The sequence below is a fragment of the Eulemur rufifrons genome, chromosome 7 (genome assembly GCF_041146395.1).
Source record: "Eulemur rufifrons isolate Redbay chromosome 7, OSU_ERuf_1, whole genome shotgun sequence".
NCBI lineage: Eukaryota > Metazoa > Chordata > Mammalia > Primates > Lemuridae > Eulemur > Eulemur rufifrons.
Genome location: NC_090989.1, coordinates 17,124,845 through 17,152,648, shown reverse-complemented (window position 1 = coordinate 17,152,648; position 27,804 = coordinate 17,124,845). Strand labels below are relative to the sequence as shown.

At 38.8% G+C, this 27,804-nt stretch overlaps 1 protein-coding gene across 1 annotated transcript in view; it reads right to left on the bottom strand.

The window, feature by feature from the left end:
• ADAMTS5 (ADAM metallopeptidase with thrombospondin type 1 motif 5) overlaps window positions 1-27,419 on the bottom strand; it is a 40,397-nt gene extending 12,978 nt beyond the window's left edge. Inside the window, exons 1-3 of the mRNA XM_069472412.1 lie at window positions 26,316-27,419; window positions 16,122-16,254; window positions 5,937-6,104 (exon numbers count right to left, since the gene is read on the bottom strand). Coding sequence (XP_069328513.1) covers window positions 5,937-6,104; window positions 16,122-16,254; window positions 26,316-27,419 — 1,405 coding nt within the window. The remainder of the gene's footprint in view (window positions 1-5,936; window positions 6,105-16,121; window positions 16,255-26,315) is intronic.
• Window positions 27,420-27,804: the final 385 nt, after the last annotated feature.

The window sequence follows — 27,804 nt, the reverse complement described above, 5'->3', positions numbered from 1 at the left end:
GACAGAATAAGATTAGGCACTTCAGAACCCCATGAAAAACGTTATCTTTATGGCTACATAAAAAGGAGTGCTGTGTAAACCAGGGGATGCTTGGCAGACTGCTGATGTTAGAGGACTGTCAACAGATCTCTGAATCAGCAAGAATGCTTTCCAATTCTTCAAAAGTGCTGTTTTAAGAAACTTTTTTATTTTACTAAAAAGCACAGTCTGTGGGACTGGATAACTAAATATTAGCTAGGAAGCTTTACCATGTGTGGGTGCACGTGGCACAGGTCTACCTCATTTATCTCACGCCAAAGTAACTTCCCACCTGACTGTGGATACACAGTCGTCGACACCTGTTCTACCTCACTAGGAGATGATGAGTAAAAAGAAATGTCTAATGCAAACAATTTGAAATCAGCTTACAACAAGGAGACTTTAACATGTGGTACCTCTTTACAAAGCTTAATCTGGAAGTATAATTTTTAGAAATAATATTTACTTTGTTATTAAAAAGGAGATATATTAGCTCTATAATTTTCCTTTAGAGGTTATACATGTGGTGATGACCTCTTGTTGCTTAAAATAAAAAGATTTATTCCAGAATTGCCATTATTTTATTACCCCAAAATTCTCACTAGTAGGATTAGTTGCTGCATCAGTTTCTGTTTACCCCTGAGGAAGTGTATAGCCTATTGATTTCATTTTTATTTTGAATGATGTCCTTCTACAACAAAAAGGTACAGACATCACTACCAAAGGGCAGACTGGTGCCAAGGAACAATAAAAAAAATCAATATCAAGTCTGATTCTGAATCGCACAGTATAAAATATGTAATATCTAAATAATAGTGGATTGGATATACATTGTCATTTTTTAAAATGTGTATAGTTTGGGGGAAGGCTGAAAAGGGAAATTGATCAGTCTCTTGGTATCATTTATATTGACCTCTAAAAGCATGCGACCTGCTGCTGACTTTTTCCCAATCTGCTTTACTTTTATTCTCAACCACTTCTTCATAGCTACTTTACATATTTTTAATTCACGCCAGTCTGAAATTCTATCTGGGCTTTGCTGCCAATATTTTGTGTTTGTTCTGTTCCACAAATTGGCAAGTTGCTTCTTTCTTCCTCCCTCCCTCTCCTTCTCCCTTCCTTCCTTCTTCCTTTTTTTTTGTTTTAACATTTTGTGTACAGAGATAGCTTATAAAAGAGAGTCAATAGAAATGTGTGCATATTGCATATATGTTCTTACCATCCATGTTGCAGTAAATGTTTAAAATAAAGCAAAACCTTCAAACATAAAACGCAGTGATTTGAGACGGACAAATAAAAGCATGTGGTCATCTCTCTGTGCCACAGAAGTCCCTAACGGGTGATGGAAGGGTCTTTACGCCTCCAGAAAATGGAACTGAAAAATCTATGGTTTGACACGTCTGCCTTCTAGTACTGTCTCTCATATCAATGATTAGTGGAAATTAGCAAAGTTGCTCTTTATCTTTTTCCTTTTTTTTTCTCTATTTCTAGCACTACAGTCATTTCAATCTTCCCTTCCTTTTCAGTACCCAGGCATGAAATTAAGCATCGGCCCAAATATCCAAGGCCTAGGAGAAATCAATTAATGTTCCTAATGAAACTCATCCAGAGGAGCGTAACACCACTGCCTGCTCTCTTCCCTTTTGCTTCCTTTCTTCACCTCTCTGCCCTTACACCTTTGCTTTTAAGTCTTTCATTGAATGTCTAACATTAAGAGAGAAACTGGTGTATTTGCCTGCTCTCTGATGACTCACTTAGGGCCCAGTGACAGATGAACAAACAGGGGCACTGAAAAAGGAACAGCCAATGGTTGTTGACCAAAAGTAACATCCAAGAGTCCTGTTTGTGAAGCTGTTAGAGGTATAGATGCACTGTTTAGCAGATGTACTGGTAAGGGAATTAGATTAAAAATTCTCCGTGATTACAGGATGAAGGAAACTTTTAAAAAAATATAGGTCACTATGGCCTTAAAATATACATCTTATTTGCATACACTTTTAAATATATATTTATTGTCAAAGTCAACGTACAACCATAATAGGCTTTGGATTCTATTAATATCACCTTAAAAGCTGATGTTATGCTCCTATTGCTAGCTTTACAGTCTATCCTTAACAAAGGATTTAGAGAACTGGTTTTCCAGTGTCAGTTTATGTCCAAAGTTCTGAGTTCAGTAACTGGCTATAAACCTAGCTCTTTAAATATGCTAGTACACGGTAATTTTTCAAAACTAGCTCTAGGTTTTCTTTAGCAGCCTGTGTTGTGAGTGCTCTTGGGAGCGCTATGTATTTAGGTGGTGGCCTTTCTCATCATGTGGCACTGTGGACTCAGGGATACAGCGGACACAGCTATCTTTTTTGGCTTCAAGGTTATTAAGCATTTGAGAAAGGAAATTCAATAACCTGCTTTCACTGCACAATTTCTCTGCCAGTGCTTACCTTTATTTTCGAGGATCCTACTCCTAGCCAGCTTGCCTAGAGCTAACTTGTATAAATGCTGCAGAATGTCTACAAGTATCTTGGCTGGGGTTGGTGGAGGAGTCCCATGGGGCATGGCTTCTCCTTTTCTGAATCACAAATCTGCAGACACAGTTACTTTAGAGTGAGCACTCTAGCTTTCCGACCATAACCTAATTGCTGCATATTTCTTGTTGGAACTAAATCAGGAAACACTCAGTACTAATGAATTTAAATTTGGCAGTGGTTGAGTGCTACAAATGTCCAGCTACTTATGGCTAATAACTTTAAAAATAAATCAAATACTTTGAATTTAATTTTACTCTGCGACCTCATTTCTCTGGTATTGCTGGAGGTGAGAGGGGGAGGGATAAGATATTACATGCAAATGGATTTTCCATTTAAAATGTACTCTTTAGGTACCACTGCACAATTATATAAATTTTGTGAGAGTATCTACTTAAACACGGCAGTTGCCTTTGCTGTTTTTGTATTAGTCACAAGTTAACTTTCCTAGAAAACTGAACATCATTTTTTTCTATGTATCAATTATTGTATCATGCTAAAATATAGAGATGCCTTTAGGGGTCATGCTGGTGTGATAGAGTTTTTGACCTTTTAGGAAATGGTACCAGACTATTGTGTCTTTCATGTTTTTGGGCTAAATTTTACAGCTTTCTGGCTCTCCCCTTATGGTCAAATGATATCACTTCTTGCTCTCAGTTTACCTATCTAAAGTCTCCCCACCCCCACCAGATATGCTAGTTGCCCTGAAAGTTAAAACAGAAAAATAGTAGGTCTGTAAAATATGAATATATGGGCTCTGAGTGGAAACCTAAGTAGCTCACTAGGAGTAAAGTTAAGAAGTTTTATAATATAGTTTCATGATATCAGCTTAATCTTCTAACAAAGATGAATTTACTTGTTTTTCTGTCTTCTTGGGTTTTGATTTTCTTCTTAGCTCTCTCCAAAGTGCTGTAGTTAAAATGTTAGAACCCCAATCATCTCAAAATTGAGTTTGCTAGTTTCTGTGGCCACATTTTCACTTAAACTGACTAAGTCAGTTTTGAAATGCAGTAAGACGTAGTTGAGCTTTGCCATTGTGCCACACTTCCTTTCTCGGTTTTTTATAATTCTGAAATCACTTTATTCATTATAGGTTACTGATAAAATAGAATTTTTCTTTGTTTGAAACAAAAGACTGCCTAATCAAACCAACATATTCAAAAGTGAGAGAGTCTATATTTAATGACATAAATAAATAAATAAATAAACTATACATAGTTTCTGTCCGAAGAATTTTGGTAATTGAATTTGTTTATTTAGTATTCAGATAATTTTTTACCAGAGCAAATAAAGAAGATCTATTTCTACTAAATTATGTTCTTAGTTGTTCTCTATCATGAGTCCCTTGGGATAGAAATTGAGAGATTAAAAACTATGTAAATTTGTTGTAATTTTTTAAAAAATCAGAGCATTGACTTCTTCAAATATAAAAATAATGTTAACAAATGAAGACAATGCTGAAAGCATATTTACTGCAAATAAAGTAGGATCACAAATTCCATAAACATGAAATAAATGAATCATTCCAAAATTATGGCAATAGGGAACAAAATTCTGCACAGCATTGTAATTAGCTGACCTAATACTTGTACAGGAAAAAAAAATTAGTCCCATTTTAGCCATAAGTATTTGCTGCCTTAGCAACTAAATCCATTCATTTAGTGATTCAAGAGTTAGCTCAACTTCTTGGAATGTGTAACGTGTGATTTTGGAATAAAATATTAATGTTATTTTATTTTCAGAAAACCTGAAAAGAATGAAACAGCAAAAGTAGTATTAAGAGTGGAGACTTAAGATTCCACCCAGGAGGGACTGTATTAGATATTGATCCTATCAATGTAGATAGGAAGATAATATGGCAATATTAATTTTAGAACTTTATCCACATTTAATCTACATTGTAAACTCAGCTAAACATAAAATTACCATTTTATTATGAGTGCAAAAGTAAAGCTTAATACATTAATTCTTAGTATGGTTTCTAAATCTTTAAGATATTGGGATATCTTTTCAACTAACCAAAAAACATTTATTTTATATTGAGAAAAAATTTAAACCAACCTGGACCTGGATTGGTTTTAGGAATAGGAAGATTTAAATACATAGTAGCAAGTACCCTTGCTAATTCACCACGAATGTAGCCAAACTATGAGTTAATAAAGAGACTTCAGCTATATGGTATCAAAAAACTGTGCAGTTGAATTTCTTTTTGTATGATATGAACTTTTCAATTGTTATGACAGTACGTAGTTGAATTTCTTTTTGTCTGAATGAATTGAATTTTTCAATTGCTATGACAGTATGTAGCCAAAGTTCAAGATGCTCAACACACTAAGAAATTATGAAAATATTGTCATAAACTTTGTGGAACTGGGAAAAAGACAGTTATCATAGATTCTCTTTATTCAGTATTGAACCATAGAAGAAAATTTTATGGAAAATTATGATGATCAAGAATTTCTGTCATACTTACTTAACCATAAGTTTTAGAAAAAAGAACAAAAGAAATGAGAATGTGTCCATTTCTGTAAGATTAAAAAACTTGAACTACATGATCTCTGAAGATCTTTTCCAACCCTAATGCATTTATCCTCTTGTGTTTCTATTATTTTAAAGTAATAAGGAATGCAAGAAAATTTGCAACAGCTTGTTTCAAAGATTACTTAGAGGTCAGTATTTATTATTTCTAAAACTTGTGACTTCCTCAGTATTGTTATATGATTTATAGCACTAATCCTAGTCTTACAGAATTTAATAAAAGTATTCTGTGCTCTTGAACTGCGTCTAAAGTATAAAGCCAAAGATTTTCCTTTGAAGTTCTTAAAGTGTTTTCCCATCATTCCGACTGCTTTTCTATTTCTGTTCTGCATGCAGTCTTTACTCCACTTTTGGGAGAATCTGCTGTCATGATGAAACCAAATTCTTCCGGTCAATGCAAATCTAGAGAGCTTCCTTTCTTGGCTTTATGTTGCCATAAAGAGAAATCGGTAGAATTGTCACCTACCACTTAACCATAGCCCTATAAAGGGCGTGTAACAAATAATTGTGAGAGTCATATTAATAGCAGGGAAACCAAGATGTCTGCCAAAGTTCTCACAGGAAGCTAGTGGTGAAAGAAGGAATAAAAGCCAGGCTTTCAGGGCACTAGCTAGGCATTCTGTGTGGTCTCCCACACTGCTTCTCCTTTGAACTTTTTCAATTCAAAAGCAAAAATACCATAGCTAGAATGCCACCAAGGACGCTGGCATTACACGCCAATAGACAATCAATTTCCTTGCTCCTTTTTCTGACACTATCTAAACAACCCATTGTCTTAGAGGGCAAGATGAATGTTATGAAGATATAATGAAGTAAAACTCCCGTTTCTCAGCTTATGCTGTCTGGAATGATACATACCGTGGCCATCATCCAGGAATTCTGTGATAGTGGCTGAAGTGCATTTGGACCAGGGCTTGGATGCATCAATGCTGGTTAAGATGGAAGACATTAAGCGCTTATCTTCCGTGGAACCAAAGTTTTCTTCACAGAATTTAGAATCGTCATGGGAGAGGCCAAGTAAGTGTCCTGAGGGAAAGAACAGAGGAAGTGAAAATAATGGGTGATTGTGCATTTCTGTTTTCCCATGACAGTTGTGCTAGTGCTTGATTTTTTTCACCAAGTGTAGATGACTTCATTTTAACTGCCTTCTTACCCAGGGACTGGACCCCTGGGAAATAAAAGCTGCATGTAGTTAGTGTAGCAGTTACTTTTGGTGACTATTTAGATGAAAATTGAAAAGTTAATCTAACGAGTGGATGTTCCCATAATTCATCTGGATCACATATGCTCAGTGACATGTAGAAACAAAGCCTTACTTAGAATCTAGAGTTTGTGAGACAACTGTGGGATTATGTCATAGCCCACACCACATATTACTGCGATTGTCTAATTCTCTGCCTCCTCTGATCAAACCCCATGAGATCAAAGTACATCTTCCTCCATACACTGTTGAAAACCTCTGTATTTCACTTAATGCTGTGCAAGTTGCAAACACTTAATAGACAGTTTTTGGCTGTCAATGACTTCTATTTTCTTAGTCAAGTAAATAGGTAGCTATATAAGAGAGAACTAGGAGAGTGGAAAAGAGTGAAATGAAATGAGGAACTTTCAAGTTCCATGCAAATATAAGCTTGCTTCACCTGTTCATTTCTGTTAGTTATTTAGTGAGTTGTTAATGTATACTATTCTCACAAGCATGTAACTTATTTTGAAAATATACCTGTCTACATTTAAGAAATGTCTAAAATACCAAGATGCCCATCATGAAGTGTTAGAGCTTGCAGAGGAAACAAATACTAGGAAGGTAAGTGACTGTTTAAAACCACTCAGCCAGTTGATATTTGTGCTTAAGTCTCCCAAACATGTTCTCCACAATCCCAGCAAATGCCATATTCATTCTATCAAGCTAGATATTATTTCACAGCATAACCACATTCTTATAATCTGAGTACATTACTTTTTATTACATAAGATCAATTTTTGTATAGTCTAAGGACAAAATGATATTCTCTAGTAAATCTAAAATGCTGTTTTAAAAAATCTAGGACAGTAGTTTGAGCTGTTAGTAGGAACTCTAAAAAGTAGACAACAAATCATGTCAGCATTTTTAGCAAAGCTTTCTGGAATGATATACAAGCCACTAAAAAGAATGTAGAAAATAACTATAGCAAATTGATGAATGCATTCTCCTTGGGTTCCTGAATGCCAAATGCAGAAACTTTGGCCATTCTATCAAAAGAGTGCAGTGCACACCAATAAAACTCAACACGGATGAAATATTTCATGCTGGATTCCGACTACTTTGGTCAACTTGTTAAATCACCAACACCTCATAACAAAATTGTCCACTGAGCAACTCACTGCTGTTATGGTTGAAATTAAGTGGCTAGGGCTTGGTGACCTTCCAAGTCTCCACATTTTTATGCTATTTATCCAGATATTTACTCCAATAGTATTTACTAGACAAGAAAGTTTTCTTTGGGAAACTTTCCCACCACCACTTATGTTTTGTTTGCATAAATGTGCATTATAGTCTATCAAGTATGTCCCAAATATCATGCAAAGAAAATTTTCAGAGGCTTTTCCAAGTTTTGAGTAGTAAGTTGAGTTTCCAAGAGAAATCACGGCTCACAGAAGAAACAGAATCTTTCACTGTGGCTTACTAAAAACAACTTAAAGTTATTTAGGAAACCAACCACTTGTTGATAATGCAGTTTGTGCTTCCTAAACTTTTCCAAGGTAGATTTGTCAGCTAACGCTGAAAAATGTGGGATTTGTGTGGAAATTTCACACTTGAGATTGTTCCTCTGGCATAGAAGAGAGAGAGGGAAAGTGGCCCAAAGTGACCTGTGCAACATAATATTTATTTGAATCCAGATTTTATATTTAAAAATGTGACTTTTTCATTCTATTTCATATGACATTCATACGTACTTAATGGAGTAATAGTCTTTTCCTCTAAATCTATATAAATAAATAGTACTTCCATATGCATTTCGTATCAAGGGATTTTCACTTCATTTGGAGGGTAGATTTTAGAATTCTGATTTAAAGTATAGGCCATATGGCAAACACTAAATGCACTTTGAGGGGCCCAAGAGAGTACAGAGAGGTGAGCCATATCATTTTATATATTTCAAATTATGTAAGCAAGCCATTTAATTTTAAATACTTTGGCATAATTTTACAAATCTTTTGGCATGCTATTTGGCATACCATTATGAATTTTATGTTCCCCAAATTTACTAATTTATCAATGTAACTTAATTGCCCCCAAAGATGTACACAGGAAATTCTAGCAGACAAGACTGTCATTCTGGGCACGAACAAATCTTAGTTCCACCTCACCAAGAGGTAAAAGGATATGTGAATTTTTTACGATCTCCAAGTATCAGGCAGAAACAGAGTGACTGAGGATCAATTGAAAGCGATCGACTCTTTTGAGGGTGAGCGAAGGTTCCGTCCCCCATGAAGGAAGCCTGTCAGCTGTCTGGGAGAGGCGTGCTCTCTCCAGGGCAGTGAGAGCCGTGGGCAACGTGAAGAACAGTTAAGCACCCAAAGAAACAGGCAGCCAGCTCCAAGAGTGGCTGGAACCAGGACACAGTGAGACCCATGTGACTTCCCCTCAGGAGCTGGACAGGATATGAAAGGGAAGATCAATGTGAGGGATATTTGGATGCTCTTCAGGAAAGACGTGACAGACATACTAAAATCTGAGAACAGCAGAAGGAGTGGTATTTTCAGATATTGAGCCCCCAATCAATTATGCTAAGACATCTACTGTCAGTTTGAAATTGGCTGATATTGTTGAGCCCTGAAATTTCAAGGTGCATACAAAAGCATAAGCTATTTTAAAGTGGCACTCACATTCGAGACAGCAAGCTATGATAGCAAAAGCTTATTACCAGAGAAAACTCAGACTCTAGGAAATTGAAAATGCAATGCCCCAGCCAAATCAACATTTATACCGATCGCCTAGGGCAGCCCTCAGCTTTTCAGACCTCTGTCTTTTTAGAGAGAAGTTTTTCATAAATCACACATAGAGATGTTTAACATGAATGGTGTGGTTTGGTGATTAAGAATTTCTTCGTCAAGCAGCCCCTGGGGAGAATTAGTGGCAGATGGAGTTTAGACATTCCTATCCCAGAGAGTAAAACCACACGTAAAGAATATAAAGTAGTGTTGGAGAAAATGTTTACGATGCCTGAAGTAATTTGTTGTTTACATTAAGTTGTATTTTATGATGAGCTTTTAGAGCAATAGAGACCAACAGAGTTAATTGAGGGGTGAAGTCTTGGAGGAGGCAAGGGGATGGAATCAGGAAACCCACATAGAAAGTCAGTCTTTACCCTTGGAAAGGAGAAATATTTCTTTCTGGAGAGTCAGTGTTGGAAGAGAAGGGAGGAGAGGATTCAAAGCAATTTGTAAGGGTTAAAGAAGAGATTTGAGGACATGAAAATTTCCTAGTGAGAGAAAAGGCAGAGGTGGGTTTAGAGGCTACAATTCACCATCAGGGTTTAAAGTAGAAGTCCCAAAGTCTTACTTTAGGGAAGAATTAGTATTTGTATTGGCAACCATTTTTAATCAGTGAATATGCAAAAGATTGAAAAGCAGTTTGCTTGAAGAACTTTGTCTTTCTTAGCAAATCTTTAATTCTTGATGATGTAATCGGGAGCTCCTCACCTAAAATCCTGAGGCAATCAAGGGACAACCACACTTATGTAGTGGATGCACTTGTTAATGGCATCTGTACTTATACATAAAACAAGATTTTAAAAAGGAGAGGGACAGAAGCCAGAGTGAAAGTTAGAGAATAATGCAACTGTGTAATCCATGAGTATTTTTCCAAGTGATGCACACTCCAGAACTGTATTTTGCTTTTCGAGTTCATGAATAAAAGTCAAGGTGCAAATTGTGTTTTTGTAGAAAATATTCATCTATTCTTAATAGATATTAAATCATGTCATAAATACAACAGTCTTGTTATTGAGTGCCCATCACACAAAGAAATGTCAGGAAGGAGTTTATTTGAATTATACTAAGAAAATAAATTTAATGGTAAATTATGTCAAAGCAAAGTCTATAGGGTCAAAATTCTGAGTTACGCTGTTAGCTCAGAAATAGCATACAGTTAGTCACCTAATCATTTTTCTGGTACTATTATCCTCTTTTTAGATTGGCAAATGAGTGATATTTTATTAAATAAATTTAATCTTTGAAGTTCCCAATACATTTAAAGAGCATCTTGTTTCTTTAAATTCACAAGTGAATTGTGAAATCTGATTTTAGAAAATCTGTGACAATGTGCAGCCAGGTAAAGACACTTTACTTTAAAGAAAACTATTGGTTTGGTTTTTATTAAACTCAGGTATTACCATGCAACTAGAACTGACTTGTAATGTTAACCTCAAGAGGGAAATTGGTTGTTTTTCTAAACTTTGGTCTGCCAATTAAGCAGGATTTCAAGCTCTTGTCTCCTGATCCCAAGCTGACCAATGGTCAAGGGGACATAGCACCACATCCTAAAAAAATGTCACAAGAAGCTCTGTAATGTGTTTACTTGGGAAAGCACTGCTTAGATGAAGCATCTGCTTCTTAATGAGGTCATGTTTTTATTTTACCTAATTTTCCAGCTGGGATTATGGAGGTGCCAGGGGTTGAAAAGTGAGTCAACAGCCCACATGGGATCAGCATCTAGAATCCTTGCAGAAGGGAATCACGAGCTCTAATAATTGGATCATACATGTTTATGCAAACATGAATCTTTATATAGATGTGATAAAATTCCTAAACTCCCATTTCAAAACATTAAACATAAATAGTAAATGTGGTATCAATTATGTAATTTGGAAGGAAGAAAAACCTAATTTTTTTCACCTTATAAACTGCCTGTGTCAATATCCTTTTGAATCAAACTCAGAAATTAAATATGGTCTCAAAAACCATTCCAGGATAATATAAAAATGTTGGGATCTATAGCCAGATGATTTGGGTTTGCATCTTACACTAGCAGGATATTAGTTTTTGGCCTTAGAGATGTTTAGAAACTTCTCTTTGCATCAGTTTCCTCCTCTCTTGGGGGTCCCATTAATAGTACTTACTTCATGGCATTTTGTGAAGATTAAATGACATAAAATATGCAAAGTGCTTAGGATACGTGCTTGACATATAGCAAAGGGCCAGTGATTGTTAGCTAAACTTTATTATCTTCGGTGATATTCTGGGTTTGTTATACTTTTTCTTATGAGTATTCTAGTCCTCATCGGTTTTAATAAATTTTGCTATTACCAGAAACTCTTGATTTAGGAGGGAAGGGTAAATTTCCTAAGCATAAGAGGAGAAAACATCACACAGCAAAGTGTGTGATGTATTTATTTTTTTGTACCACCTTCAATTTGCTGGATTGCACACATGTGACAGATAATCTATAGGCCTCCCCTAGAGAAACATAACTTGGTATTTGATTTGTTTAAAAACTGACAATAAACATTAAATCTGTTGATGCTACAGAACATAGAGCAAAAACTTATTCCCAGCTTTCATCTAGGGGCCGAGAAAGACACAGCGTGGCATTGCTTCCAACTGGATAGAAAAAAAAAAAAATTGCTCAGTTTGTGTTGATTAAAGCGATGGGTTTGGGGGTAAATACCAAGTTTAATCCCAGCTTCCTTCTCGCGTCACATCTCACAGCCAGTCTGGGCATCTGATTCTGTGCATTTGGCTTTGGTCTATGGTGTTTCAAGGGCCTCTGGAGCTTTTCAAAACATGGCTGTGTTTAATCTAATCATCTATGGGAGCACAGTCACACACAGATCAGCACAACCAGAGAACACCCTCCAACCACAGCAAAACAGGCAGCCTTGCTGTTGTGTCTCAACCACTTCCTCAGCCTCAGCTGAATATTTGGTCTTGACTTTTTAAGTTGCCTAACTTTAGCTTAGGAAACATATTGGAGTCTTTCATAGTAGAGCGATTCACTTAACACGTTTCATAATTAACTACTGTAAAGCAAAACGTAGGCATGTTTGCAAACTATGGATTTCATTAGCCTACATAGAATCCGATCGTTCTCCCTAGCATACTAGAAGCTGGCCCAATATCAGTAAAATTATTGTTTTGAAGAACCATGTATGCAGCAGGCGAAATCTTTATTATTACAAGTCAATGATAAAAGTTTGACAAGCTAAAAATATAAACTCAAAAAATAAACTTACATTAACTCAAAAACTTTCCTAAACACATTCCTACCTCCACTCAAGGCACATGGATGGGGACTGTGTTTGTGATAGTCTGAAGTAACTTTCTGAAATGTCCTAACAATTTAATAAATATTTACATGTACATAGCGCAGCAAGGAGGAGGGCAATTCATGACTGCCTACACAGAGACTAATCAACATGTATCTTCCAGAAGCCTGCAATGGCATCCATCACTTGACTTTGTACCTCCAAAACCTAGCTCTTTCAAAAGAGCAGGAAAAGAGAAGTTTCCCAGTTATCATGAAGAATATGAGACGAACAACCCTTCAGAATTCGTCATTTATTACCCATGTCATTTTGACTTTAAGTAATCTGACACCATGCATAGAAGTGGTGCAAGATAGAGACTTCAGCTTTGCTTCTATTTATCTTAAATGTTAATTCCCAATGTGGGAAAAATTTTAGCTGGAAGAGGTAGAAGCAAAAAAGAAAATTTTGATGGTTTGTGCATAAAATGTACATGACTTTGTCTTTTAAATCACTATCCATAGAAAGAGAAAATAGTTGGGCACCCCCATGAGAACCTATAAATAAAAGTTATTCTTAATTACTTTATATCCTTTTACTACTTATAGAAGAAATAAAGTAGAAAAATTATGGGAGCAGTCTGGGAATCATCTCCCAGCTTATGTTTTAAGTGTGGTAACACATTTACACTGTCTGTTTGCGTGAAGCAAAATTGCATATTTTGGGATGAGGTTCAAGCAAATTCAAAACACTCTAGAAAAGTGAGGCTTTAAGATTTCATTTTCATCACCATACTTAGCCTGTATATATAAGTTCCAAATCTGGCAAGTTGAAAATGTCTAATAAAAGGGGAGGGGAAAATTGCATGAATATAGTAGAATTAGAATGGAGTGCATGGTTAGCTCAGGCTGATAGCTTCATGCAACTACCCAAAAATAAAGCATTGGAAATGGATCAGCAAGCTGCAATACCCAAGATCACACTGCCTGTGGAAGCAAGGCTCTGTAACAATACACAGATGATTAGGAAATCTTTTGTCAGGCTATCTTTTCTAAATATTTAAGGTTCATATTTTATAACACATGTTCATAATATTTAGGCAAAAACAAAATTAAACAATAATAAAGCAATTAAAAAACAAAGTGAATGAAAGCCAGATTCTCTTATGAAAGGGAAATTAAATCCATATTCCCCCTATGTCCAGACCTTAAATACCTCAGAGTAGCCTGAATGCAATGCAAAAAGGGAATTACGTATGCAGTGTTAGATTGGAGAATAAATTATAGGGAATTCCAAAGAAATCAAACAGAGATGATCCAACCAAGAAATTAAAATGGACACATATCAAAGATTTAGGTTTGATTTTGCATATAGAAGCCCACATTTCTCCCACACTATTTCGTTGTATACTTACGTCCAATGTTCTTGTGCTATTAAGTTCTTATTGTGTACATATGTGTGTATATAGTTTTAATATAACATTTGTTCTTATCAGCATCTGGCTTCCTACCTCTCAGACTGCTGCAATAGCCCATGTAACACAAGACCCCTAGTTCAGGAATACGGGAGGGCTGAGAAAGGTGACACTGCAGGGCTCTTCGTTCCAGCCTCTCCGGCTTGAGAGCCAAAGTGGCCTTGGAGAAGCTGCACTTATTGCCACAGTGTTGGTCTTACAGGGAAACCTCCCAGAAGCTGTCAATGTGTAAAAACAGATCATTACAGGAAAGCAGGAGAGAGGGAAGAAATGGCCCTTCCTTCAAGGAATGTGTAATGTCATTTTTTGAAGGTCATGATTTAGAAGCTTATAATTCTGTGGATGGATGATGCCAAAATTCAGCTCTGTGTCTTATTCCCTGTGCTTTCTCCACCCAGCCCAAGATAAACCAGCCTCTGCCGTCCCAGGGATTTAGAACCTTTCCAAAGGGACTTCTCTCACTCTGAGTAACAGTGATTAATTACTGGCTTACTTTTTAAATCTCTTCTGTTTAATTACATTCCTCTAGGAATATCTGGAATAATTCCCCTTCATTTCTGCTGCAGATCAGAATGTTGCCTTGTTTCTTTTCCTGGCTTACTCATGCACATAGATAGATATGTAATAAGTATTGATTAAGGTTCTATATTAGGCTGTGTTTTTATCAGTTAGTTTAATAGGCATGAGTGAGAGACAAAGCCATAATCCCTACCCTGGAGCCCAAACCATGTGTTTTAAAAATACTTCCAGGCTGACCAGCTCTTCTAGGCAACACAGGAGAGAGCCATTCCCCCTTTCTAATCTACCTTATAGGGAAGAAAAGGAGACTCAAAGTGTCTAAATTACTTGTCTGAGATAAAACAGAGAATCTAGAGACAGAGCTGGGATTCCATCTCAGATTTTTGGCTCCTGAAGCCAAAGATGCTCAATTAATAAAGTGTTGAATTAAAATATTACCAGTAATGCTGTTGAATGGTTATTTACATTAAGGTTTTATGTTTGTGGGTTTTTTGTTTGTTTGTTTGTTTGTTTTGCTTAGGTGGTAAGAAGAGTGTCAATTAAGAACATTAATGTCATGATTAATATTTAAGAATTGAAATTTACCTACAAAATTCTATTTTACTGCTGCAATATTCCGACTTATGCAATTACACTATACTTTCGATTAAAAGTTATTTTAACTTCCCAAAGAAAACATGGCAGTTAGAAATCGACACTTTGTGAAAATAGTCTCTGCTACTAGGAATGTGAAAAAGGAGTTTTAATTTTCATTTAAAAACTTATGATTTTAGCTTTAAAAATAAATGTTTAAAAATATATCTAAAAGAGGATAATAATTATCAAACTACACTTTGCTCCCAAAAAGATGATGCTAAGAGATGATATATACATCTGACAAGTAAATGAACTATTTAACTAAAAAAACCCCATAGAAATACACAGGAATATAAATAATACCTACTATCTAAACTCTACTTAACTTGGTCCCTAAAACAACTCTATGAAATAGGCACTATCTCCCTATATTTCAGATATGAAAACTGAAGCTTAGAGAGTTTAAATAATTAGACCAACATGATCTAGGTACAAAGTACTTTCGAAAGAATGGAGCCCAGATGTGTCTAATTCTAACATCTAGTCCTAAGTGTACTAAGCAAATTTCTCACACACCTAGTAGCCTAGATGAATGATTAGGAAGCACATATTCCTTATTTTCAGGCTATATTTTAGCAATCAACTCAGTCCTATGTTTATAGCTGTAGGATTTAGATGTGTTTCTGATAACAAACAAATTGGGCAAATGGCATTTTAAAGCAAACTCTGTTGAGTATCAGACTTGGTTTCATTTGCCTTGCTATTAAGAATGAGACAGAAATATTTACCATAAGCTATTGATTGTCTTTGACAAGAGCCTACAATTATCACTCATAATGAAGTAAAACATGTTAAATGTTTGTGCAGACCGATTAGCCCTGGATGAGTCAATACTGTCTTGAATAACTTCTAAGATGGACCTCTCTGCATTCCATAGTCGACTGTGACCAATTCTGTCTAGGAGACATTTAGGGATGCTTCAAATGACAGTAAGAAGACAGTAGCCGTAGAGAAGTTCTCTTTACGTTTTTAAATGACACAGTCAGAAGGAAACATCTACTGTGTTGCTGACTTTGCCTTCCCTCTCCCATTTCAGTTAACCCTAAAAGTGCAAATATAAACAAATTTAATCCCCAATGGCACATCTGAACCAGGAGAAATCTGGAATTAATTGCCAAGTATTTTGGTTCCTGTTGCAGCTGTTACAAGTGTTTGATTTGGCGAGGGAAGAGAAAAGGCGCCGCATACCAATTTCGTGAGCCACGGTGAAAGCTGCATGGAGGCCATCGTCTTCAATCACAGCACAGCTGCGCTCTGGAGAACATATGGTCCCAACGTCTGCCATTCCCAGGGTGTCACATGAATGATGCCCACATAAATCCTGCCCGGGAGAAATAAAGAAATCATTAAAATCAATTTACATCCAGAAGGAGCCACCACATAGAGCCACTTGCTTGCCCCAAATGGCAAGACTGGGATATGTTTATGGTGTCACCTGTTCTGCTTTGGAAATGCTCCAAAGGCAAACACAAGGCAGCAACTCTTCTGAGCTACTCCGGGACCCAGAAACACAGAAGGATAATGGAACTCAATTAGTTTTAAAAAGATATCTTAGGATTGTAGTGTGTCCATTACAATAGCAGCCTCAGCCTTAGCAAAGCTGTAATGTATATACATCATGGATCACTTTCACATGTGGTCATGCTTAGAAAAGCCCTAATATTTTGACCTAAATTCATGCTAAATTTATCACGAGTCTGGCCTAATAAGTTCTTTTCCATCACAGAGACAAACTGCAACCACACATCTGCAACAGAATATAAATTTATCAGTAATTTGGATGAAAAACTAAATCCATAAGCATAATTCCTAGAAAGATCATCTCTTAATTTCCAAGATGAGTTTTAATTTCATAGGTTGTATTTTCTGAAATTTGTGCATTCTTACTCATAGCATTTAATGTAGTGCTTCTCAACCTCTCAATCCCCAGGAAATGTATGTCATATATTGTATATATGTATGTGAGCATATGCATTTTTCTGGTAAGAAGTTCCATAGCTTTTAAGAGATTCTTAAAAGAGACCATGGTCACACCCCCATGAATGGTTAAAAAATGATCCATTTGGATGAAAGGGACAGTAAGGAGACTCTGAAGACAGGTGATAAAGAGAAAATATAAGCCACAATTTTTGACCTGACAGATTTGTAATGATAAACTTTGCCTTTAAATGCTATCTGAGTATTAATGGACATGAGTTTCTTGTGCTTGGCTACTATTTTGAATGAAAATTTATTAAGTGTGCCCATACATATCCCAAAACAGCAAGACAGTATTTCTAGTAAGCCATAAGTTAATAACTTCAAAAGGAAAGGATTTATAAATATATTAATTACTAAAAAAGATGACTGTTTATTAGTTGAAATAATAGGTTGTTTCTTTGATAGCAATCATCTTTCTAAGACCAACAACCACACAGTTTTGTAGTGGGAACTCAACAAATGTTTGCTTAATTGAATGGAATTGTGACATACAGTCAGATGCATGTAATCCTCACACACATTTAATATACTGTATGTTAGCAAGACCTCAACAGCCTTCAGGCAACCAGTGAAAGAAAATATGACTACAAACCAATTCCATACACTGAATGGCAACATACTCCTCACTCTTCCCTATTTCACTGTCTGTTTTTATCACCCAACCAAGGCGAAGAACATTCACCCTAATTCTCTTCTCTTATTACATCTTCAGGTCCTTATTGTGTTCTGTGTATTATGAGTTCCCAGCTGTGTGGAATTACAGTGTGGCACCATGTTATTGTAGCTTCAGACAGTGGAAATCTTGGCCAAGTAGGCTTGGTGAATCAAGTCACCAAACCAACAACAGCCTTCCAAAGTTTCCTGTGTGTCCTCAGATGTCATCCCATGGGATCCCAAATTACAGCTGTTGAGAACAAATTAGTAGTTTTTGAATTGAAATTGGAACACACTTGTGCATTATAATCAGTCTTTGAGATAATAATATAGTACAATATATTTTTTAACTCCCTCCCCAATAATTTCAGTAGCTCTAGAACCAAAGATCCAGGTCATGGCTGCAGTGAGTTGCTAGACACTGTAGGTTATTTCTGCACACACATATTTTTTTAAACCAAGATTTATGTTTATGTCACAATTTGGGGTTCATTATCTGCACATAATACAATTCAAGAATTAAGTTTCCTCTTCTTACTCCTTACTTCATTTATAAGCTTGAAGAGCCACAGCAGAGGGAAACAGCCCTCCCTGTTCTAGATGGAATTTAAATTGGATTCTTAATACCTCTCTGTTTACTGCTAATCAATTGCTCGTTAGAAGCCATTAATCCTCCTTTCCATCCTTGAATTGGATTAAATGTATTTGGCCTTTTGCCATGGAAATGTGTGCATGTGACAAAATTATGAACAGAAGCACTTGTTATTATTTTTTTAACCACACTGTTTAAAACCCCTTGACTATTTCTTTCACTGCAATTATGTAAACTGGCAACCTTTCCATTTCACTCGCACCATTTCAAACCTTGGCAGTACAGTTATGGTTTCACTCTCAAGATTTCCAACGAACATCTGAATTTCTTTGTGATCCAATGTTCATCTCAATGTATTAAAAGTAACTTGTGTATCAAATTATTAAGAATTCGGCATATCACATTCATGTCTATTTTCTGGTTGTGATTTATAATGTGTATAGATGCAAACTTACTTGAAGTTTGTAGGATTTAAAAAAAATTATAGCAGGGGTTAAAAATACTATTGGGGCAATAGCATATATACATGAGCTAATCTAGATCTGGAGGCAGAAACAATGAAGAAATGTGAATCACATACATATTCCTATAAGAGGTGAATGAATTCAAAGTGCTGACAAAAGCTTTTCTACTTAATAAGGATCTGAGATAAATTATATCTTTGTCATATCAAAGATGGCTCTTTTTATGCAGGATCAATATTTATCACCCTTGTGTTACGAGAAATGCAATGGGAGATTTAGTAAAATGTAAGGGTCGCAAGAGTGTGCAGAGATTCACCTGGTGGTTTTGTGGTGTGGTGTTGGCCAGGATACAAGACTGAGGCATTGTATCTAATTAAAAAAATATATCTGAGATGGTCTGCAAGATCAACAAAGATTTGACAAGGTCATTACACTGTGACATTCACCAGGTATGCCCTTTCAGACGACTATAAATATGGCAGAGTTTGTATTAATCATGGAATTTAGAAGCACTAATAGTACCTGAGACCTATTCTTGATGACAGAGAGGGGAACAGCAGCAAAGTGTGCTGCATTGAGAAGCAGATGCCTAGAAAGCCTTGGAAAATCCCAGTGGTCCGATTGAGAGGTGAAAATGAATAAAGCAGATACAAATGTACAAAATGAAAAAAATATCAGAGGAGTTGTAGGATATCTTGCCTTGACTAAGAGACTGGTCTCCTATGTGGCATAAACATGCTGAGGAAAGGAGATAGAGGAAACACAAATGCTGAGAAGGGTAGATAATCACAACTGCAGCAGTAGCAGCCGAAGTTAAGAAAGAACACCTTATATAGGAGTTAAACAACGGCATTTCTGCTTCTATAGATATTACCTCCTGATAAGGGCAAGTGTGGAGCTCAAGGGAAGAGTATAATAGAGGGTTTAACAAGGCTTGAGATGTCTACCTATCTGTCTACACTATTCTTAGTGAAGACAGATTAGTGACAGAAGAATGAACGTGGTGTGGTACATATTTTAATCCTAAGTATTACACACGCACATACTTACACACACCCATGCATATTTGTTCTGTGAATCTGATTCTTGAGCTGTCATTGATTGCCTTTCTGTCTATGCACATAGCAATCCCCCAAATCAAGGGGGTCTTGATTTTAGACTTCCGCAGAGACTGCATTAATTGGAACTGTTAGACCAACCGTTACAAAGACCATGTTGTACGGTATCCATCCTTGCCTCTGGAGACAACTAAGCAATACCAAACATACAGAGCCCAGCTGGGTTAGGAGCCAGGGGATCCAGGTGCATTTATTCCTAAAACAATTATCGTGCTCTGTCTACAATCACCCAGACACTGCTCAGTGCTGACAACATGGTGAATAGATAAAATAAGATCTGATCCTGAGCCTCAAGAAGCATCATGATCTAGTGGGCAAAACACCTATGTCAAGAGAGAAGCAAATGTGAGATGCTATTATGAATGGATTGCTGAGGGAGAACGGAAGAGGAATTGATAAATTCTCCCTGAGGGAACCAGTAAAGGTGTCTCTGCAGAGGAGCCTGGATCTGATAGTCTGGGAGGAAAGGCATGCTAACGAGGGAAGACTAGTGGAAACATCGTGGGATGGTAAAAGGCAGAGCCTGTTTTGGGGAACAACAAGATTGTGGTGGGGCACCAGCAGAGGAAGCTGGAAAGATAGTCTGGGCTCAGAGTTTCAAGGTAGGAAATTTTCTCTGACAAATGTCAGGTAAGAAGGAGAAGAGACAGAGAAAGTAGCTTGAAAGGAGTAGATGCCTGGAAGAGTCATTCTGGCAAATGGGAATGGAAGCTGGTTAGAAATAGTGACTGGAAGGCAGATTGCTTTTTAACGCTAACTCTATTAGTAAGAAGCATCATGTAAATCATTTACATGCTTTGCCACCAACATAAGGAGTTTGGACCAGATGATCTCTAGGGCTTGTCCCAGCTATACATGGGTGGGTATGAACTGAAAAAGTTCCAGTTTATACATGAAGAAATTAAAATTCAGGGGCATTAAGTGCCCAAACTCAAGCTTGAGCATAGTGAAGCTGAAACTCAAACCTACATCTAAACACTCCCAATTCCTGATCTTACTTCTCTATGGTATGAAATCAGGTTATTCTTGACATTAATCTTATCTTTTACAGTCACAATCTGCACTTGGTCAAGCAAATTTCTTTTTCCTTTTTTTTTTTTTTTGCAGAAAATGAAGAACAGCATGATCTTTATCTCTATGGTATGTCTGGTAAAACTCAATAATTTAGAAGCATACTAAATACACAAAATGCACTGTGAAGCACATTCCAGAAAACAGGAAAATGGAAGTGCTGGATAAGAAACCTGGTGATATCATTCACTTGCCTCTTTCCCTATCTCTCACCTGTCACGTCCAATCAATCACTGTTAAGTCACTGTAGTTGTCCTCTATATCTCATTTTTTCCTATTTCTTCCTGCCTGGATTATCACCTGAGACTTCTAACTGGTCCCTTTGTCTCCGGTAACTTCCTTATCCATAGGCCACTGTCAGTTACCTTTTTAGAAAACAGATCTTATAAGACTCCTCCACGTCGACCTCAGCCTGGCATTCAAAACCTTGCACAATGCAACCCCGGCCTTCCTGCCTGCCTCCCCTGCACATTCCTCCTCCATCCTGTCCACTATTTCCTGCAGAGCTCATGAATATTTCACCCCATAAACTTGAGCTCAAAACATTCCTTCTGCTAGAAAGGATTAATTTACTCACATCCATTTCTTTTTAACATTTCTTGACTTGATCCATGCCTCTTAATTCCTAATGCCACTGCTTTATTTTAGACCACCTGGAGGCTGCTCTTGAAGATTACTGAACTAGCCTGCAAAGGCTTACCCAGGATCTCATCCAACTATTTAGACCAGAAGGCTCATTTCAGAACACACCTCTGGTGACTGATGTTTTCCCACTGATCTTCATTCCATTGACTCCCATTGCATTTAATTTACAATTTAAATTTCTTCCATGATGCTATTGACTGAATTGTGTCCTCCTAAAATTCTTAAGTTGAAGCCCTAACCCTGAATGTGACTGTATTTGAAGACGGGGCCTATAAGAAAGTAAATAAGGTTAAAGGTCATAAGAGTGGGGCTCTGAGCAGATAGAATTCTAAGAAGTGACACTGGAGATCACTTCCTGGGCCATTGCATATGATAGTTGGGTGTGTGTCTTCAATGTCTGTCTTCTTCTTATGTGTCCAGCAAACTCCTACTCTTTCTTCAAAATCGAACTCAGATGGGGTTGTGACCTTCTTGTGTGCTTCCATAATATCTTACTGCCACCTCTGTCATAAAAGTCATCATGCTGTACAGCAATTATCCATTTCCTAGTCTGTTTCCAGGAATAGATGCTTAGGAAAGGGGCTACTTTTTTGAAACCTCTGAATCCCTCTCTGACTATGAGGAACATATTGAATTTTTGAATAAATTATAATAATCATAATATGTTTAGTTTAGAGAGCACTAGACAGGACTGTCTTCTGTCTGTGTCATTTGTCAGCTGTTACTTTAAGAGGATTATCTGTTTCTCTTCATATGAATTTCTCATCTGTCACATTAAAATAATGATATGATGGTTGCAGATTGTTGAAAGGATTAATTACAAAATAGTTAATGGCCATGGGTAGTACCTAAGAATGCTCAGTAACAGCTGGCTGAATCCAAACCAAATCTATTAATCTTCTGAGGACCAATTCGATTCTACATTTGCAATAAGACCTGTATAAAGTGCATAAGCAGAATAAATTGTTCCCTCCCCTTTCCTTTCACAGATTTTGTTTACAGCTCAGTTACAGCATTTATCTGAGTGTTCCTAGCATTAAAGTAATGTATGCATGTAGCTGCTTCCTCTCTGCTGGGTAAGCCCAGTGGGCAGAGACCAGGCATTTTCCATCTTGCTACCTTCAGCTACCTAAATGAGTGTCTCACACATAGGAGGTGCACGTAGGCATATGCTGAATGTGAGAAATACAACAACGCAATAGGTCCTGTTTGTGTGGTGTACTGTCCCTAATAGACTTTATATTTTTCAGAATATTCCTCATTGTCTGTTGTAAAAATATCAACTAGAGCTGCTCACTATGCTACCAATCTCCCCATTTCTGAGTTACTCGGGCGTTTATTGATTAGGATTGACCTGTAAGCTATGATGCCTTGGTAAGGGTCCACTTTCTGACTTAAATGAGATTTGAACTAAAACACGTGACTGAATTAGTCTAGGCAGCAAGCCAATAAGAAAAAAACATATCCTTCTTCCTCTTCCAACTTCTGGTCTCCAACTATTGCCCCTATTGTAGAACCTAACGAGGAGCTGGAAGCTAAACGAGAAATGCTGTATGTGGAGTCCCAGCCCCAGCATCATAAGACGGAATGTAGAAGAGAGTTTTAGCTGAGAGACGATGGGCTATTAACTAGCACGTTGATAGTTAATAAAAGCGAATGAATCTTCTACATTGCGCAGTCCCTTAGCTGGTTCCATTTCAAACCAGTGCTTTCAATCTGTGAAAGTAAGGCTTTCATTGGTGTTATACAGGGATGGAAGGATGTTAAACAATTTCCAATTTTGTCATCAAGCAGGTCAGCTTTTGTTTCTAAAGAAGAGTGAATGGTCTACAAAATGAGCTGAAGAGTCTGTCTTTAAATTATCTTAAATAAAAGAGGCAATCAGGAAAAGGATTCTGGAAAGCAAAATTAAATCCTGGATTTCTACTGTTTGGTGGCAGAAGTGGTGTGAATCCTACCACTAGTGTCATTCCAGAATGAAAACAGCTTCTATGTCAGAAAATTCACTGGTGCTAACTCTTTCTAATTAGAACAGTACTGGAGTGCTGGGTACAGTCCTGACAGTGAAGTGTGTTAGTCTGATAGATGAATTACTAGCACTATTCTGCTGACTCCCAGACACAGCTTTCAAGGTGGCCTCAGCTAGTAAACACGGGTGGAAAACATATCCTCACACATTTGCTTCATGCCTGGAAAACAAGCAATTTAGGAAAAGACATCTGGACACAAAATTTGAACAGGACTCAGAGCCCATCAAAACATGGATCTGATGGCTTGGCGTCTGGTTGCTAAGCAACGTACTTCTTACATTCAAAACACGGTTGTAAAAGTAGAATCCTGGTGCCAACTCTGGATATTTTTCATTGAAAAAGAAATAGCTATGAAAGTTTTTCTTTAGGCCTTAAGATATTTGATGTCCATGAAATAAAAGAGCATAGATTATCTCTCCATCAGCCTTTTTGTTTTCTACTTTCTGAAGTATTAGGCAGAGATTAACTTTAATTTTGAAGTATTCTCAATGAGTGCTACCTAAGGGTCTTGAAATATTTTTCTCAGCCTCTTAATTAATAGCACTCTTTTAAATTAGATGCATATATTCACAATACACATGCTTTTCAAATATTCAGTTCTCATGGGATTAGATGTTTATACTAGAAGGCCAACCACAAATGAGATCTGCTTCACTAAAAGTATGCTTCTGCTTGGCAAGGAGGCCAGGGAGGGCCCATGTAAAATATTTTCCATGTGTAGATCAGTTTGAAAAATCTATGTCATTATAATAGTTATTAAAATTAAGAAAGACCATTAATTTATTTCTCTCTTGCTTTTAAAACATGCTGATAAGTTTCAGAGTTTGGGAAAATGGGAATTATTAACTACCCAAGCAAGAAACAAATCCCCAAAAAACAAGAGACTGATCATTTAGAATCACTAACTAGTTTCCTTTTTGTAGGGGGTGGCGAAACAATTAGGAAAATTATGGGACAGGAGGTAGGGAGCAATGGACCTTCCATTAATTTTTATTTATTTTATTTTATAATTATGAAATGTGTACTTGTATAAATAAATGAAGGTGAACTATTAAAATGACCTACTCTCTGGAACCGTATGCCTACAAAAGTATTTTTTCCTCTTTCTTTAGAGAGCCTCCTTCCATAAACTCTCCAAAGACTCCTTCTTGGCAGCCTCTTGTGATGTAGCAAGGCAAGGAAACCCAGACATGGAAAGTTGCTTACAGAAAAAAAAAAGAGAGAGAGAGAGACAGAGAGAGAAGCCTTGGAAACCAAATAAAAAAAGGATAGTTTTACAGAACTTCATTTCATAGAGAAGGCTACAAAATGAGTGTTCTACAGTTTCAAAGACTAATGCTGTGCAGAGGAATTAAAGGATGGCTTCCAGAAGGTCACTTAATGAGGAAAAAGATTTTCCGTTGTGCACAGCTGAGCACGGCCTGGCTTCCCTAAGCTGCCGCCCTCCAGTGTCTTTGTTTACATGTGGTTTGCATTTATGTCCACCCCATGAACCACAGTGTTTCTCTCCTCCAAATTTATCAACACTTTTCCTTCATACCAGGGGTGCCTTAGTGAAAATAGAAGAATTAGGTAGCGAAGTTGTGTGATTCAGGTCTCCTGCAATCCATCATTCAATTTCCTATCCTTGTTCTGTTTGCCTCATTTCGTACCACGATTTCACAAAATACTTCCAAGTTTGTCATCCCTCATCTGTTCTGGATGGGTCTCAAACACTTAAAGAATGAGCTTTAAAAGTCAAATTCTTAGCGGGCATTTGAGAAGCACAATTTAAGACTGCCAACCCGAGCAAAGTTGTGAAAACTGAGGCTCAGAACTATGTTCATGCCAGGCCCCAAATCAACCCGGACTTTTTGTCTAAAGGTCACACCAACGTGGTGGTCTGATGACTGTGTAAATAGATACTGTGTTCCTGCGAGAGCCTCTGGGCCTACAAGGATCCATTCCTTTCCTTTCCTGTAACCGTCTTTCTTAAAAGAGGGAAATCCTGAGAAAACATTCCTTCCTCATGTCTTGACTCTTTGCCCAGACTTCTGCACTGGGGCTTCAGAGACGTATTCATCCAAAACCCAAACATGCAAACTGGCTGTGACCCTTCCGCGGTGGCGGAGTTGGCACGGGCAGTGATGTGACACATTGGTCAACTGGGCAAAGGAGTTCTTAAGGAACCTCACAAGTTTGTACCCTCCGCTGATTGGATAACTATATCCTCCGGATCCTCTTTCCTTCCCAGGAACTGGGGATCCAAGGTGGACATGTAAGAACTCCATTAGAGATCCAGATTGGAAAGGGAGTCCTCGGGAAAGTCCTCCCTCCACCTGTATAGCAGAAGGCATTCAACTAACAAGGTGTGGGCATTTACAAAAGGAAGTCATCAGAAAAAAGTGAGTGCTGTGAATGAACCAAGCAGTTTCTATTGGGTTGGACAGTTACAATTTTTGGTTACACTGGAAAGTAGAAGACCCATGATTCCCAAGGCAATCTTGCTTTCCTTTTTTTCCCATTTAACCATTGCATTTTCCGAAGCATTCTAGTGCCTTCCTGTCATGTTTATGTACTCAGGCCACCGTACCTCAGACTGGATGACATCCAGCATTCTTGACTGCTGTTTGCCTAGAGCAGGGCTAGTCATTTAAGGCAAAATTTGCTGCCGGGGCTAATCTGAATACAGAAGCAGAGTTGAAGGCTGGCTGGGTTTCCCGCAAGAAGCAGTTAAACAAATCCATAGTGGCAGGTGGTTGGGGAAGAAGCAAAGCCATGAGCAAGACTGTCCCTTCCAACAACGTCCTTATCCCAGCTCTGGGACCACCCATCCCAGCTGTACCTACCTCCCGAGTAAACAGGATGGCTGCATCGTAATGTTCCTCGTGGTCATCTCCCAGCTGGTTGTGTTGGTGCTGCCACTTGCAAAAGTTCTTGAGTGTAGTGGCTGCGTTCTTGCTCACTTCCAGGCTCTTGTCCTTGTCGCCTAGCACCACCACCTTCACCACAGCCAGGCGGATGTGGTTCTCGATACTGGCGTGGCTGTACAGCCGGTTGGCGATGGAAGCCAGCGTCATCAGGTAATGCTGCAGGCCCCGGCCGTACATCCGTGCCATGGACGCGTCAGCCACCAGGAGCAGCTCCACCTGGCGGGCCCGGGAGATGGAGCGGCGCCGCCGCCGCCACCACGTCTGCGGTCCTGGGTCCCCAGCGGGCGAGATAGCAGACTGGTCCAGGAGCTGCGGGGACAGCGCTGTGCGTCCGCCGAGGCTAACGTGCGCGGGGGGGCGCTCTCGGGGCCCTGGAGGGGATGCAGGGGTCTCGCAACTGGTGCGCGGCGGCAGGGCCTCGAAGCTGAAGCCCTCGCGGGTGTAGACGTGAAGGATCCGCGCAGACCCATCCCCGTACACGCGCCCGCTTTCCGCCTCGGCCCCGGGCCCGCGCAGCAGCGGCTTCAGGGTGTAGCGCGCGTGCTTGATCGCGAAGAAGCCGTCGAGACCCCCACAGAGGTCAAAGACAGCCAGGGAGCGGGGGCTACTGTCCACTGTGCCCCTATAGAAACAGTGGCTCCGGTGGCGCCGGGACGCGCTCGGCCCGCCTCCTGCGGGCACGAAGCCAGGGGCGCCCACCGAACCATCCCGCTCCAGGTCCAGGAGGAACCTCCGGCCGCCCGCGTAGACGAGGTAGCCCACCTTGCCGCCGCCTGAATACAGTTGGTCGATGTTCTGCACAAGCCCGCTGCTCCTGCGCCGCTGCGCCAGGGGGTGCGGATGACCCGGAGGCTCGGCCAGCTCCTGCGCCTCCTCCCCCTGCCGCCAGCGGGGCTGGGCGGCCGCTGCAGCAGCCCGAGGCTGCCCGGCTTTATCCTGGGCAGGTGCGGCGGCGGGGCCGGCTGCGGCCAGGGGCAGACGGAATGCGCACAACAGCAGGGACGCCCACCGGAGCAGCATAGTGCGCTGCCCGCGGGGAGGGGCTGCGCGACGGGGACTTTATGGGTATTTGTTATTCGCTAGGGAAGTTACCGGGGCGGGGGATGGGGGCACACGCGCGCGCGCACACACACACACACACACACACACACACACGCACAGTCTTGCTTGCAAGGTTGAGTCAAGTGTCGGAGGGAGGGAGGGAGACCCGGCAGCAGCGCCAGCCTGTCCGGGCCGCGGTGCCAGCGTGCGAACTTTTCTTTGTTGCTTTGGAAAATGTTTGGATTCGTGCTCCAGAGAGAGGAGGAGGGAAAAAAGAAAGAAAAGAAAAAAGCCGGGTAGTGGAGATTCAGCAAATACGGAAAAAGGAGAAAAATCCAAAGGCAGCCACTGTCGCTGCTCCAAG